This window comes from Schistocerca cancellata, chromosome 4 (assembly GCF_023864275.1).
Source record: "Schistocerca cancellata isolate TAMUIC-IGC-003103 chromosome 4, iqSchCanc2.1, whole genome shotgun sequence".
Taxonomy (NCBI): Eukaryota; Metazoa; Arthropoda; class Insecta; order Orthoptera; family Acrididae; genus Schistocerca; species Schistocerca cancellata.
In genome coordinates this window covers 654,789,054-654,806,747 of record NC_064629.1, presented here as the reverse complement: position 1 = coordinate 654,806,747, position 17,694 = coordinate 654,789,054, and the positions used below count along the sequence as shown (strand labels likewise).

Genomic DNA, 17,694 nt, shown 5'->3' with positions numbered 1-17,694 from the left:
CATTGCGGTTGTCACATACTGACAGACATCGAACGTGGCAGTGTGTGGTTGTAAAAATCATATGAAATCAGCAGAAAGAACCACTCAAGAGTTCCAAAGTGCCACTAGCAGTCCTGCTAGCAAAATAACTGTATATCAGGATTCAAAAAGAATGGTATGCATTGGTCAAGCATCTCCTCATAAGCCACACATTTCTGCAGTCATTGCTAAGTGATGTGTGAGGGAGTCATACCTGCCAAGTTTTCCAGTTTTCTGGGAAGATTTCTGGATTGTGGGGTAGTCCTTTGGTTTTACAGATGAACATTTCTTTCTTTTTTTTCAACTCCTGGGCTTGTTCCCACCCTCTGCATTCATACTGCATTTCAGTTTTGACTTTCAATAATAGCTGCTATTCCGAGATACGGGTGTTTGAAATTCAACTGAAAGTCAACCGATAATATTATTGATAATCTCTTCTCGCAGAATATCGCTGCGCTTTTGTCATTAACTCTGTGTGTTTAAAACACCAGTGGCGAAAGTCGATCAAACGTTCTATCCCTAATCGCGTCTCGCGGGTTATCGCTGCATAGTCTTTGTGCTTTGATGCATGTTAGTGGGAAAGCTTTGTTTATGCTTGCTTTTGTGTGGTGTTTCCTGTATTTTCTGGTATTCGTGCAATTGTGTGATGAATTGGTGTCCGATTTGGTGTTTGTGTGTTGTGCTTCAATTGCGTGTTAGTGGGAAAGCTTTGTTTATGCTCGGTTTTATGCGGTGTTTACTGTGATTCTGGTATTCATGAAATTGTGTGATGAATTTTTGTGTGATTTAGTATTTTTGTGATGAGTTCAATTAAGAAATGATATCAGTCTTTCAGGGATGCATATTCCGCTGAATTTCCTTGTATTATGCGACCACGGAAAGGAAAAATATTTGCATTATGTTCCGTGTGTTCGTGTGATATAAACATTGCTTACGGAGGAACTGACTTGATAAATCATATTAGATCTGTTAAAAACATCTCCAATACAAAAGTGAAGGGCAGCAGTAGGAAAATTGATTCATTTTTTACCACTCCTGGAGCTGACCTTGATGTAGTAAGAGCAGAATGTTTGTTCATTTCATGTTTAATTGATCATAATATTCTGTTAGCTGCTGCTGATCATGCTGGTGCCCTTTTTAAGAAAATCTTCTCTGGTTCGGAAATTTCAAAAAGATACAGTTGTAGTCATACAAAACTTCACATATTTTGAAAGAAATGGCTACTACAAATTCAAGAAATGAACTCATTAGTTGCATGCAACATGAACCATTTACTTTGGCTACAGATGGGAGCAATGACAGTGATGCTAAGCTTTATCCCTTATCCATAATCTGTTTTGAGGAAAAGCAGGAAAATATAGTTACTTCGGTACTGTCTGTCCCAGGCTTAGTGGGTGATTCACCGGGACACAATATTGGGAATTTGTTAATTTCACAGTTGGAGTATTACAAAATGCCAATTGAAAATTGTGTAGTGTTCTGTTCAGACAATGCTCTAGTCATGATTGGAAAGAAAAATGGGGTTGCTGCTGTTTTAACGGAAGCATAGCCATATGTGTTTGTGCTGGGTTAGTGTCATTTGATTAACTTTGCTGGTGAGAAAGATGCAATCAGCTTGCCTGTTAAGACTGATGAACTTTCAGTCAACATTTTCTATTATTTAGTAAAGAGTTGCAAGAGGAAGGAACGCCTTAAGAAGTTCCAAGAGGTTCATGACAAGGAAACTAAGAAGAGACTAAAACATGTCTGCACAAGATGACTATCTTTAGGAAAGTGTCTGCAGAGACTGTTGGAGAAGTGGGATTCATTAGTTGGGTTCTTTAAACATGAGGTGCATGCTAGTGCTCAGTGTGCATCAAGTAGCTTAACATAGTTTACAATCCCAAAAACTGAGCTTGGTGGTTCTAAAGAGAGTCATCAGACTCTCAGAGTTGCATCTGCTACAAAATCTGACACTCCTGTGCTGAAGAACAACAATATTATTCAAACCTGTGAAGAAAAACTGTTTATGTTTGTCTCTTCAGACTTAAACAAGGCTACTGTTCTTTCCTGTGTGCTGTCATTCCTGTATTTGAGAATCTCAGTTCTGCACCTGAAATTCATATAAACTGTTAGAACTAATGACAAATCTATTACAGCAGCTTCTTTCCAGGTTTGTTAAACCTAAAGTTGTAAAGAGTTCCCTGTTACAGAAAGTTCAGTACCATCTTGTTGAGAATCAGAGAGATAATGATGATCTAGTTATTGGCATTTAGACAATGAATTTAGTGAAGAAACTTAATGATAAAGACAAATCAACATTCTTTTCATCTGTCAGGGCTTACTTCTGCTCTGCATGTGATTATATCAGAAACAAATGTCCCTTCAGTGATCGAGTACTGAAGCATGCAAAGGTTGCACAAGTTTCCAAAATTGAGGATGTCAAGTTTTCTTCCGTAGAATTTCTTGTAGAAAGGTTTTCATCATTGCTGCCGAGGAATGTCAGTGAGTCAGCTGAGGATGCAGTGAATGCGTTTCAGAGCCAATTTGTGGCCCTGCAGGTTGATAACTCTGCTACTCTTGAGAGCGAGAACTTGACAGATGATACCAAGTGGGCGCGTTTGATGAGCATTCGTGGAGCTGATGGTGTTCCAAAGTATGATAGGTTATGCAGGCTAATGCTTTCTATTTTGACTCTACCGCACAGCAACACTGAGTATAAGTGTGTGTTTAGCTTGGTGAAGAAGAATTGCAGTCAGTTTATGTCCTCCATGTCGAATGAAACTCTGGGATCGATTTATGTTTTGTAAACAAGAACCAGTGGACCATGTTACATGAATAGTTTTCCTTCAGAATTCCTGAAGAAATTGAAGAAAGCTACTCATCTTCATCTCTCCTCTGCAACCTGTGATAGAATGTAGCCAGTGTTCTGTGAACTCAAGAAAATTTTGTAATTAAGTGTAAATTGGTGTTGGTAGTTTTGACAGTGTCGTTCATATTGTGGCTTGCAAGAACAAGTGCAGTAAAGCTCACTTTTGTGTAGTGTGTAAAATGTTCCCAGTGTTACGTGACAACAAATGAACAGTCATCAGCAAGTAACTTGTATAAATACATTGCTTCAGAGTTCAAAAATAGTTATCTTAAAATGTAGGCTACATTATATGTGTTATTTGTAATCTCGACACTGTGTGTTTTGCCTAATAGCCATTCCATAATAGTTCTGTATTTTGTCAATTACACCTTCCCTTCCCATCCAACCCTTTACCATTACTGAGTTTTTGTGTTTTGTACGAAGCCTTCAGTCACTGAGGTCTTGATATCATTCGTTTCTGTACATGTCCAGTACATTTAAATTTCTGTAGTACATCACCACCACCATAGGGCTTCAGTTCTTGAATATGTTTTAAACTTTTAGAATCACTGCCACCAAGGTAATTCACATATCGCTTTATACATATCACTTTATCACATGCAACAGAACATTGAAATATACTAGCAACAGCAGCCACTTCCATTCCTCCACTACTGCCACTATAGTTAGCTGTGCAATTATATACACCTAGAATATTTAGGTATTACTGCTACATCTAAAACTTTCCCAGTATACATACTGGTGGCAGATACTACAGCATGAAGAGATGTGTGTCCCCATATATGCCAGGTACCATCGAATGCTGCAGTAAAGTCTCTATTACCACTCTTTTCTATTACTGCCTCTTCCACAGCTTTCTTCATAGATGCTATGCAGACATATTTGACCTTAGATCCTACAAATCTGTTATAGTTCATAAACTTGGTTGGGGGATTTGGAAGATTCATCATGCCATAGAAAACTGCACCTGCAGTTGCACCCTTACCAATTGTATGCAAGGCATAAACAAATCTAATGCTGTGTTAATAGATTTTGCTGCCATTTTCTTCATTTGGAGTTACTGCAACACTGTTCCAAAAGGTGGTCATCAACACTTGCCACATTTCAGTTCCATTTCACTGGCAAGTCCTACATGATTTTTTAGTGTTCCAGACCAACTTCACTGCACTGAATACATCTTATACAGTTTGCAAAAATCCCGTTGAGAACTGACATATCAAATATTTCATTCACATACAATTCACCCATAAAATATTGATACTTTTCACTAACTGAACCAAGTTTCCTCTGCGAAGTACTTTCTTTCCCACTTTCAGTGCAATGGGCAGGTGTACCAGCAAGGTTAGGTTCACACACTTGGTTGTTGTCTTTATTGTTTATGGTAATAACACCTACTTTTGGCTTTCCAACATTTATCCTTTCCTTAAAAGCCTTCAGAGGATTTCTAGTCACATTACATTTACCCATGATTATCCTTCAATAAAACAGAGACTTCAATGAACAGAATTCACTACAAATATTTTCAGGATTACAAAAGAGTAAATAAACATGAAGTACACGGCAATTGAGTGAGCGAAATATATCGAACTATCACAGGTGACCCACAACACTTGTTTTGAAACACTTATTTTCTCTCACATCACTAAAATGTACATGATGATCATGTGGACTCAGGCGTACAACATTTGACAGCAGTTTAACAGTGCCACAGTGGGTCACCCCCATGCAGAATATATTTCAAAAATATTTTTTTTAGATGTAGTCATCTAAACTGAATAAATTATATATCAATTGAAAGAGAAAAGTCTGTAGATTTTTAAAATGCAAAAAAGTAAAAATTGAGTATTTCAAGATTTTGATCCTTTCCAGAGGCCTTTAATGTAGAGCAAGAACAGTACTGGAAGCAGGCAGACAGCAAACAATTTAACCCAAAATATATAAGGTCTCCAACAGAATGTCATGATTGACACAATCAAATGCCTTAGATACATCAGTGGTCATAAATTACCAGTAAATAATTTTTTTGCTCATAGTTTGTATAAATATCTTGAATTGAATTTTATTTGATCCTGTAAGATTACATCATGTACAGTAAATGTATGCGTAATATAGGACATGTCAAAGTAGTAACATTCATTATCACCTATTTTTCTACCCCTTTAGCTTACATGTTTACATCATTGATAATGAATAACAATATATACAAATTTGATGGCATAAATATTCTGTAACACTGTAAAACTCTATTTCAATGAGATAGTCTTTAAGTTTCTTTGGAAAGTCATTGTCAAGTACACTATCTTGCCGGTTTTCAGGCAGACTTCTTAGTAGTCTGATACCAGAGTACTGGGGTCCTTTTTCTAGCATTACCAGTCGGTGGGGTATGCTCCGTAGTTTATTCTTCCTTCTTGTATTGTGGGTGTGTACACTAGCATTTGTAATCTAGTCCTCACTGTCTTTTGTGATGTACATTATCTCAGTATAATGCCATTTTAAAATCCAAACATTCATGTTTGATGTCCAATAAACAATGCAGATGGGTGACATCCTGCGAGTAAATCATATTCTCAAAAATTTGGAAAAATGATTCTTGCAAGTATAAAATTAAAAAGCAGAATGAAGAGGTTATAGCTGTCATATATGGATGTTTTTTAAATCTTCAGTTATCAAATTTTGGGAATGCTATCTATGCAGTGGGCATATGTTGAGTAAAAATGCATTGACTGAAGAATAACACCATTGAATAATTAATGCATTTTGATACGAAATCAGTGAAGTTGTTCATGTTAACATAGCGGGTGGCAAAGCATGTGTAGGTGAAAAGATGTTGGAATTTTGTCTTTCTGTAGGCAGATTTATAAAAAGTTATGTTAATTTAACTAACACTAATTGTACTTAAAATTTGTTTTAAAACTGCATTATTTGGTGTGAGAGGAGAGATACACTCTTTATAGTGTTGTACCTTACTTTACAAAACACGCATTCACCCACAGAACCACCAGCCCTTGAATTATATTTAGACTTCATAAATATTTAAACATATATTTTGAAATATTACAACAAGCAAAATACACACTAATTGTACAGGCAAGAGGCTAGCAAATTATTGCATATCAGTGTAAAATGTAAATTTTTATTTTCAGATTAATAATCCAGACATGAGGGTTAAAATCATTAAAGAATTTGTGATGGAACATTTTCCCAATAAACCACTAACACAGTATGCATTAGAAGTTGAAAAGATAACAACTTCAAAGAAACCAAATCTTATACTAAACGTAGATGGAATAATAGCCACATCCTTTGTTGATATGCTGAGGCACTGTGGGAGTTTCACAAGGTGAGTCACAATTTTTCTTTTATGCCTTAAAATTGTTTATTACATAATTGGTGCAACTAAATAAATTTCTTCAGAGCTGTAATAATTCTATTGTTGTACTTTTAGGGAAGAAGCACAGGAATATATTGAAATGGGATCAATCAACAGTCTCTTTGTGCTAGGAAGAAGCATTGGATTTATAGGTAAATATACTTCAGTGATACCCTGTTTCATTTAGAAAATAAAAACAGAACTACAGTAGTTTATTTCCTTTTTACTGATGTTCATTGTGGTACATCAATAAGTGCTTTGAGAACTAATATTCAAGCAGAAAGTGACATGGTGGTTGTGAAAGTGGCCACAGAAATTTGGTATGCTGGTACAGAAGTTGAAGGAGTTTAAAAAGTAAAGTTCACATGTACGTAAAGAAATAACTAAATGTGAACAGATAATTGATTTTAAATAATACTGATGTGTAGGAAGATAGTTTATTACAATGAGATGTTAAAAAATCAAAATGTTAGCCAAATACATAAATGATGATTTAGTGTAGGAAAGGATGTCTGAAGGTGGTTGTTGTTGTGGTCTTCAGTCCTGAGACTGGTTTGATGCAGCTCTCCACGCTACCCTATCATGTGCAAGCTTCTTGATCTCCCAGTATCTACTGCAAGCTACATCCTTCTGAATCTGCTTAGTGTATTCATCTCTTGGTCTCCCTCTACAATTTTTACCCTCCACACTGCCCTCCAATGCTAAATTTGTGATCCCTTGATGCCTCAGAAAATGTCCTACCAACCGGTCCCTTCTTCTTGTCAAGTTGTGCCACAAACTCCTCTTCTCCCCAATTCTATTCAATACCTCCTCATTAGTTACGTGATCTACCCATCTACTCTTCAACATTCTTCTGTAGCACCACATTTCGAAAGCTTCTATTCTTTTCTTGTCCGAACTATTTATCGTTCATGTTTCACTTCCATACATGGCTACACTCCATACAAATACTTTCAGAAACGACTTCCTGATACTTAAATCTATACTCGATGTTAACAAATTTCTCTTCTTCAGAAACACTTTCCTTGGCATTGCCAGTCTACATTTTACATCCTCTCTACTTCGACCATCATCAGTTATTTTGCTCCCCAAATAGCAAAACTCCTTTACTACTTTAAGCGTCTCATTTCCTAATCTAATTGTCTCATTTCCTAATCTAATTCCCTCAGCATCACCTGACTTAATTCAACCACATTCCATTATCCTCGTTTTGCTTTTGTTGATGTTCATCTCATATCTTCCTTTCAAGACACTGTCCATTCTGTTCATCTGCTCTTCCAAATCCTTTGCTGTCTCTGACAGAATTACAATGTCATCGGCGAACTTCAAACTTTTTATTTCTTCTCCTGAAGGTGAAAAAGACGAAATTTATAGAACAATACAAAAGCACTGTTGTGTAAATGAAATACTCCCCAAGAAAAGTGAAATAAAATTAAGCAAAATGATGCAGTATTTAAGAGATGAAATTCATATCCACCAAAGAGTTTCATCTCCTTTCTGGTTGAGTAATTCTGAGGTAACCCCAAATTGTATTAGGCAAATCTTGATATGGATCCTTTAGGACTGTATAGGCCAAGTTCTTTCCTAACTCTTGTCCTATGCTGTTATTGTTGTCAGTGTGGTATGAATAAAAATAGTATTACAGTAAATCCATGAATAAATTGAAGGCAAATAATTGTCGTTTGAGACAGAGGTTGCTTTTTTAAGGAAAAAATGGGAGGAGAGTGTTGATAAATGTTCAACAGAGATCCATTTGTTGAGGGCACTGGATCCATTGGGTTAACTATGGTCACTAGAAATATTTTCCCATGTCACCTTAATCTGCATGTTTTCACAAAAATATTTATTGTTATATTTTATACATATCTATGTTCTCTGAAGCTAATTTGGGGATTAGTAATCCCATGTCTCCTTAGGAACTGTGATGTCCTTATCCTATGATCTTAGAAGTCTCTCTCCATTTGAAAACTACTTCCCTCTTGTTTTTCCTGTGTATGAGGTTATAGCGTGAAGTGTGGATTTTAAACATAACTAAAATTACTCATTGTACAAATGTAAAGAATTTGATAAAAGCTATAAAGTAGCTCAGTGATTGTGTACATGCGTTATGTGCAAATTATAAATGCAACATGTTACAAAACACAAGCCCCATTACACTGCCAGAGAGATTAGCTCCAAAGACTATCCCACTCTAACAGAAAATGCATTTGTACTGCCTGTAGTGTGTATGATAGTAGTTTGTCAAGTAGTTTGAAATTTAGCAGAAGAAACTAATGAACATAAGTAAAGGAGAGGGGATTACATAAGTAAAGGAGAGAAAGACATATATGCAACTTGAATGCAAAAGGTTATGTGGTTGATGAATACACTAGCATACTAGCATATAAACATTGTATCTCAACCTCCTTCAGTGGAGCTTAAGGGCAAATTGAAACAGGAGACATGGTGGGAGAAATTTGGAACTGAAGAGAGCAAGGAAGTGCATAAACTGAATTTGTTATAGAATTTCATGTCAATTAGGTACTGTGAGCAGTTGAAGCAGCTGTGGGGCAACAAGAGTAGAAATGCACAGATACAGGTAAAGCAAAACTATAGTGGTGAAAGCAAAAGTAAATGGCTAAAGGGAGGATTGAAGTTTATGACTGAAGGCAAAGAAGTGGATTTGAAGTGAAAAAAAGATTAAGCCATAAAATAAAGGTGTTAGAAAGGAGGAGGAATCACAATATGCAGAGCAAATGCAGCATTAGTGGCACCAGAGCAGGGTGCAAAATAATAAACAGATATTAAGTGGTATGGTAGAACAGATAGTGCACGAAGAACTAATAAAACAAAGATAAGATGACAACATCATATTAGTGCAGTAAAGCATTTTATTGTGAATAGAAATCTGATAGAGAAAACACAGTTAATTCAGTAAAGACCGAGGAATTTTATGAGAAAACTAGACAAAGAAAAATCATAAGGAAGAGAAAAGTTTAAGAGGGAAAGCTAGTGAAGTGGCCATTGTTACATGCATTGATATAAAAAACTATCAAACCTTAAACTGAGTGGTGTGTTTACTGGGCAAATAAATGATATACAGTGAAACTCTTTGTTGTAATTAGCCCCTGAGATTCATGTTAAACCTCAGTAGTATGTCAAGTGGAATTCTGTTGAATAGAGGCAGATTTTTCAAGCTGCTTGTAACTGAAAAGGGTAAAGGAAAAAGAAAGGAAATCATACAATAGCCTATTAAAGCTCAGTGGTTCATCAGGTGAATGAAGTTTTGTTTCAATAGAGACAGACTTTTCTAATTGCTCTTAACTGAAATCAATAAAGAAAAAAGAAAAGAAAGGAAATCATGCAGTAATGCCTACACTTAATCAACAAAGATTTTTCATCGTGATACCTATCCTGAATATTGATTTATTACTAACTAGAAATTACTTCTTGCTATAAGAAAATTGTAACTGTGAGTAAGCAGTGAGAATGGAATATTTAAAAGATTTTTTCCTCTTATATTCTGAAGGGTTTGCAGGAATTTGCTGTAAGTACATCTGAACCTGCCTAATAGATTCAGAGAGAACTGTTCAAACCTTGCTGCTGAAATCATAACAGTTCAGTGAAAATGAAATAAATAATGTATTGATCAACTTGCAGAATTAATAGTGTGCTGTAAATGCAGTGATATCATGAATGTTGATACTGTTGAGGTAGAAATTGCATGGAAAGGAGAAAGTATTCCAGAGGTCAAGCACACTGTGAGAAATATTAGCAGGAAGCTTAAAAGCAAACATTCATATTACATGAGTATTATTACCTAAACTGACTGAATTTTACCATGTATAAAAGTAATAAGCATATGCCCAATAACAAATTTCAGAATGTAAGGTTTTAGTTTGGAACCTACAAGGAATCCTAATTTGGTAGATTTTCTACATCTACATCAAAACTCTGCAAGCCACCACTACTTGTCATTTCCCCTTCTGTTCTACGTGCAAATAGAGTGAGGGAAAAGCAACTGTCTGTATGCCTCCATACGAGCCCTAATTTCTTGTATCTTATCTTTGTGGTCCTTACACATGATTTATGTTGGTGGCGGTAGAATCATTTGACAGTCAACTTCAAATGCCGGTTCTCTAAATTATCTTAATAGTGTTTCACGAAAAGAACAGTGCCTTCCCTCAAGGGATTCCCATTGGAGTCCCCGAAGCATCTTCTAAACACCTATGTTTTGTTTGAACCTACTGGTAACAAATCTAGCAGCCCTCCTCTGAATTGCTTTGACATCTTCCTTCAATTCGACCTGGTATGGTTCCCAAACACTTGACCAGTGCTCAAGAATAGGTCGCACCAGCATCCTATATGCGATCTCCTTTACAGATGAACCACTCTTTTGCACAGGAATGTAGACTTTCCAAGTGAAAACATTAGCCTTAATTATACCACTTAGCCTACATGTGCTTAAAATATTATTTTCCATACTGTTGTAATAGAATTATTGTGGAATATAACTGTTTGCTGTTAATATAGCTGTGCTGATTTCATGAAATGATAAATTAATTTTCTTTTTCCCAGGTCATTATATGGACCAGAAACGTCTGAAGCAGGGACTGTACCGTCATCCATGGGATGACATTTCTTATATTTTGCCGGAGCAGTACAATTGATATAACACATATTTTGCCGGAGCAGTATAATTGATATAACACTACAAATTGATGCCATGTAGCAGAGATCACTCTGAGGACATTTCATTTTAATAATGCAACAACAGAATTTGCATTACATTTATTATTACAGCAGCAACAAAAGACTTTACGTTACATTTATTATTATTATTACATCAACAAAATAATTTGTGTGAGGTTCATCCTACATAATTAAAAATCATCTTCCATGGTTGTTGCATTTCAAAGAACTGTTATAAGCGTATTCTGTGCACACTACACTTCAGTATCAAGCATTTATGCTGATTGCATTATATAAAGATAGTACAACTGTCTTAGTATGTAGCAGTTGAGGGAGCGCAATAGCCTTCCTCCAAAGAAAAGTGACTTAAAATTGTAATTCCATTTTACTGTTTTGTTGTGTATATGTTTTTAATTGTAAAAGTTTAATTTATATATGTTTCTATATGTTGTTTGTGTATGACTGTGTCAAATTTGACACAAGTTATGGAAAATATAGACTTTTAAGTGAATCTTATCCCTGATCACTATTTATGAATTATTAATCCGCATGCAGTGATATCTGGTAGATGCATATCTCTCTCTCTCTCTCTCTCTCTCTCTCTCTCTCTCTCTCTCTGTGTGTGTGTGTGTGTGTGTGTGTGTGTGTGTGTGTGTGTGTGTGTGTGTGTGTGTGCGCGCGCGTGCGTGCGTGTGCGCGCGGTCTTTATTGGTTGTCAGTCAGGAGGTATTTCATTGGTCATGCTATTCATGGAAATGGTCGAAGCACCACTCATGGCACCCGCAGAGATCTTCATTGAGGCACTGGTTGTGGTAGTGTCAATAAGCTACAATACTACAGAGAGTCTAACAGGTTTTAAGTTAAAATCAGAAAGACTGTCCATGTTAAAAAGAAAGTGCAATAATAAAAGCTATAATGTTATTAATGACCAGACACATAAACATTAAGACAAAAGAAGAAATCTGCAGAAAGTAAGTAAGTAAGTTGGGACCTTTTAAATCTCCAACCTACCTATAAACAATGCTAAAATACTTCTCGATGACTTCAATGCACAAGTTTGAAGAGAAAAGAAATTTAAGAATATTGTAGGCGAATATCCAGTGTACTTGTGAGCAAACAGATATGGTGAAAGACTGATTAATATGTGCAAAATAGTCCACTTAAAACTGACGACCACACATTTCCACCATCTACTAAGAAAACCCAGAACTTTGGTATCTCCAAATCCAAATCTCGGAGAATTTCAACTAGATCACATTTCCGTATGTGAAAGTCATATCAAGGAAATGATGAATGTTACAGTTACCGGAAATGAGGAATTTGATTCAGATCATTACCTCTCTGAAGTTAGAACATTTCTCCCATCCAAAACAAAAAAGAAAATGCAGAAAGTAACCAGATAAAACTTCAGTTAAGTCAATATTATACTCGAAAACACAGAAAAATGTAGAGAAGGAATGGAGACAACTGAAAAGGTGAGTACATGAACTGTAGATACAAAGTACTAAAGCATCACCAAAAACATTAGGATTGGTTAAGAATAAAAAGAAGACATGGTGGAATAAGGAGTGTGAAGAAGCACTAGAAGAGATAGGCCAAAAATGGAACAATTCAGACAGCAAATAATCCAGAAAATCGAAAGAACCTTTGATGAATCTTAGCTTATAGAAAAACAAGAAAGTGTCACCAAAACTAACACTAGCACTTTTTACCGAACTTTTAAACACGTATTGACAGCGTATCAAGCATTAAGTATTTGTTTCAAAAGTGAAAATGGCAAAATGGAATTAAATAACAGGAGAATTGTGGTTTTAAGGAATTTTTTTGACAGGCTCTCAAATTGGCTAGTTCCAACAATTAAATTAGAGTTTCCGGTAATACCAGAAAATCTTGAGGAAGATTTCCCACCAACTGAACTAGAAATTCCTGAAGCCATCAAAACACTCAAAACTAACAAAGCAAGTGGTGAAGACTCATTACTGCAGAATTGTTGACATGGTCAGAACCAAGATTATAAGTGATTTACACATGACATTTTGCGAACATTTGGAAAACAGAAACAATTCTAGAAGAGTGGAAAACAGCATTGATTCATCTGTCACACAAAAAGGGAGCAAACAAAATGTCAACAATTACTGTGGGGTGTCACTTATGCTTGTAGTAACTTGATCCATCGCATTTACTGGTTGATTGTGGAAAACAAATTGAATTAAGATAAACTAGCTGGCTTTTTAAATACTTTCAGAAAATATGACAGCAGCGGTTAAACAAATCTTCTGAAAAAATAGCAAATAATACTGATCTCAAAATTTTAGCTGAAAAAAAATAACAAATACAAAAATGCCCAAACCTACAAAGAAACATAGGTAAAATAGAGTGAGTTAATAAATTTAAGTATGCTGGAGGAATTATACAGCAGAATGGACTAGAAAAATTTGAAATAGATGTAAAAGCTATTGAAATGGAAAGAGCATATGCACTAAAGCACTCCGTCTTCAGGCCACAAGTGGCCTATCGGGACCATCCGACTGCTGTGTCATCCTCAGCTGCGGATGTGGATAGGAGAGGCGTGTGGTCAGCACACCACTCTCCTGGTCGATATGATGGTTTTCTTTAACCAGAGCTGCTACTATTCAGTCGAGTAGCTCCTCAATTGGCATCACAAGCTGAGCACACCTCGAAAAATGGCAACAGTGCATGGCGGCCCGGATGGTCATCCATCCAAGTGCCGGTTATGCCTGACAGCACTTAATTTCGGTGATCTCGTGGGAACCGGTGTATCCACTGCAACAAGGCCATTGCCTAAAGAGCACATGGCTTGACAAAAAAATCTTAAAGAAATGCTTGTTTAGGAAAACAAAATTAAAGCACTACAACACAGTGGCATGACCAGAATGTTTACATGTATGTGAATGCTGGACAGACTAAGAGATACCTGAAAGATGAGAGCAGGCATGGCAACACTATTCCACCCAGTGTGCAAGATATGATACAGGTGATTGAACACTTGCAGACTTCAGGAAAGAATCTAATAAGAATCCCAATTCCAAAGAAGGCAGGTGCTGACAGGTGTGAAAACCACTGAACCATCAGTTTAATAAGTCGTGGATGTAAAATGTTGACACAAATTATTTACAGAAGAATGGAAGAATTGTTAGATGCTAACTTTGGCGAAGATGAGTTTGAGTTCTGGAGAAATGTAGGAACATGCAAGGCAATACTAATTTTAGGACATGCTTTAGGAGGCAGGTTAAAGAATGGCAAATCTACATTCATAGTATTTAGAGAGAGCTTTTGAAAATATGGACAGGACTATACCTTCTGAAATTTTGAAGGCAACAGGGGTAAAATACAGAGGTTGAAAGTTTATTTACAACTTGTACAGAAACAGCCTGCGATTATGAGTCGAAGGACATGAAAGGAAAGCTATAGTTTAGAAGGGAGTTAGACACAGTTATAGCTTGTCCCTGATGTCATTGAATCTGTACACTGAGCAAGCTATTACAGCAACCAAGGAAAAATTTTGAAAGGGAATAAAATTTTCGGGAGAAGAAATAAAAAGTTTGAGGTTTGCTGATGACATAGTAATTTTCTGAGAGGCGGCGTAAGACTTGAAAGAGCACTTGAATGGATTGGAAAGTGTCTTGATAAGAGACTGTAAGATGAACATCAACAAAAGCAAAACAAGAATAGTTTAATGTAGTTTAATTAAATCAGGCATGCTGAGGGAATTACATTTTGAAAAAAAAAAAAAAAAAAGACACTAAACATAGTAGATGAGTATTGCTATTTAGGCAACAAAATAACTGATGGTGACTAAAGTAGGGAAGATAAATAAGGGGCATGCAAATGAAAATGAGACAAATGGGAAAAAAATAAGCAAACTGTTTATTATTTCTAAACTAATCAGCATGTCTATTAATACATTTATCCATCTGTGAGACGAGATGGTCAGTGCCTTCACGTTTGTGATTGTCTACGGAACCATGATTGAACTGTACGTGGACTACTTCATCTTTTTTCAGGGATCCAAAAATATGAAAATCGCATGAGGAGAGACTGGGACTGTATGGGTCATTCCATGTCAACTCACTTAGACCTCCCTGCTTGATCACCTCAGATTTTGATGAAATTTATTCAGACATTTGCACATATTCTCAATGAACATTAGTAAAGTTTAACATTCATCGAAGCAATACTGGCCAAAATATAGTCATTTGTTTGAATTCATGTGCAACTTTGCACAGAGTGAGCGTGGGTTTCCTTGCGATTTTTAAGCTGTTATATCTTGGGCAGTAGTTTGTTGAAAGAAATGAAATTTGGCTGGCTTGTATAATTTTGTGCATTCTCCTAAGAATAATAATGAAAAGAATTTTACAAGTGATATTCAACCAGAGAAGTTTATGCAAAGTCGCCCAGAAAAGTGTCAAAGGTTGGCTTCTTATATCTTGGAGAATAAAGGTATGATGAATGTGAAATTTTGCTTGTACTAACCTAAAAGCACAAGATTCTCAAATATAAAATTTCATTTACATACCACTTTTCAATACTGCATAAATTAAGTGCAAAATGGAAGATTTTGTAAAAAGGTCAAAATGCAGTAGTTTGGACCTGAGTTTGCAAAAAAACTGTGATCTATAAAATTCTTGAAACTGAGCTATTTAGAAAGAGCATGGTTTGAGCAGTAAAACAAAGTGTGTTTGATTATCCAACAGTGGCTAACAATGCTAGATAATTTGAATCAAAGTTGGGTGTGAAAATATACAAAAATGTAAACTTCAGATTCTGATATTTCGTAAAGTAAATGCATGCTGAATATGAAACTTAAAACTCATCAGCTTGGTAGCACAAGGATATGGAATATAAAATTTCATTCACCTACTATTTTCGAATAGTCTACAAATTGGCTGAGAAGATGGTGATTTTTCGGGAATGGTGAAAATAGGGTATATATGACACTTCTTTTAAAAATATACCATTTTATATGAAAGTTTAAAAACCAGTCTCATTCGAAACAGTGTTTTAAGCCCCCTATTCCTCATCCCAGAACAGTGGGTTTTATTTCCAATACGGACTAACAACGCTTCATAAACAGATGCAAAGTAGCTGGAATAATCACACTACAAGTAAAGTTTTAACTTTGGCTTTTTATATCTTGTTGATTAAAGGCATGATAAACATGAAACTTTGGACACAGCAACTTACCAACATAAGGTTTTCCAGAATAAAATATCAATCACGTATTACTTTCCAATTTCCTACAAAATAAGTTCAAACTTGATTTCCATAAAAATTACAAAAATAAATCATGTTCAATTTTATTTTAGAAAATTTGTTTTACATACTTGATTTCAAATTAATCACAGTCGGAAATAACATGTTTCCAAGCATCTAGAAAATAACTTCCAATTTTTCAGTGTGCACTAACAATGCCTGAAAATGACAGATAAATTTGAGGGGATGGACCATGACAATAGGCTATATTGCAACCTGTGTTTCATTGCGTGTGGTCTCTATTTTTAAATTGATGATTTATATCTCACTATATTGCGAGAAATGAATGAAATTTTTTATTCCACATCCTAATGCTACTGAGATGTTGTGTACTAAGTTTCATGTTCTGTGTGCGTTTATTCAACGAAATATCAGAATCCAAAGGTTACATATTTTTGTGTCACAATTTTCGCTTCCAACTTTGATTCAAATTACAGGGTGACAATTATTGAACCATATGGAAAAAACATAAATTAGTTACAAACTACTTCGTGCACACACTTCATTCAACACATGAATATCACATACTTGGACTTAGGTTATAACATGTTTGATATACCTGCCACCATTGTGTGGAAGAGAAACAGTGATTATAGACAATTCAGATAAGAAGAGAATAGAAGCTTTTTAAATGTGGTGCTATAGGATAATGCTGAAGATTAGTGGGTAGATTGAATAACAAATGAGGAGCTACTGCACAGAACTGGAGAAAAAATAAATTTATGGCACAACTTGACACGAAGAAGAGAGGCTATTACGATCCCTCTCTTTAAATGAAGAAAGGATGTCACCAAATTTACCTGTTATCAACTTGTAGTCGTTATCATGTGCATAGAACACATTATTACTCACCATCCTGTGTGTGTTGTGGGTTCAAATTAGTATCATTTCCTGGTTGGCAGTCTAACCATTCTGGAAATAGTTACATGAGTTGCTTTCTTTTCCACCCAGACAGCATATGACACCACTTGGATATATAGGTGCCTGCAAAAAAAAGGGGGGGGGGCATAATATGGACAGTAGACCCCTGGATCCAGAATAGTGTGTTTATTTGTTCCAGAATTGTCATATACTCCTAGAAGTGAGTGAATAACCATCATCTTTCTGGGATATATTAAGTTTTTGTGCCACATAAAATTTAGTTATTGTGGTTTAGACATCTCAAAACTGACCAATTCATTCATAAATTTCAGCAGAATCCCATACTTGAATATATTGTCTCATCCATAAGCTATAAACAAAATCATATCCTCAGGGAATATCCATTTTTTATTTGTGCCCATAGACAGCCACACAGTAGAGATTCAGGAATTCTGTACAGAACTTCATATTTGAGGAGGGCTGAATTTTCCGCATTACTTCTAAATTCATACTAACAGATCTTGAACTGGCTCTCAAGGGGCTGTAAGTAGGAGGAAAGTTTGTAAACCCTCTAGATAGTTTCATCACCTAGTTTTCCAGATTTTGGTGAGTGCCTGGAAATTTCTGTGTTGGGAGAGCAACCTTGACC

At 35.8% G+C, this 17,694-nt stretch overlaps 1 protein-coding gene across 6 annotated transcripts in view; it reads left to right on the top strand.

Annotated features, from left to right (window-relative positions):
* LOC126183358 (ATP-citrate synthase) overlaps positions 1-11,426 on the top strand; it is a 167,834-nt gene extending 156,408 nt beyond the window's left edge. For all 6 annotated transcript variants that reach the window (XM_049925269.1, XM_049925271.1, XM_049925270.1 and 3 more), the window contains exons 19-21: positions 6,013-6,209; positions 6,315-6,391; positions 10,797-11,426. In XM_049925269.1, coding sequence (XP_049781226.1) covers positions 6,013-6,209; positions 6,315-6,391; positions 10,797-10,888 — 366 coding nt within the window. In that variant the 3' untranslated portion in view covers positions 10,889-11,426. The remainder of the gene's footprint in view (positions 1-6,012; positions 6,210-6,314; positions 6,392-10,796) is intronic.
* Positions 11,427-17,694: the final 6,268 nt, after the last annotated feature.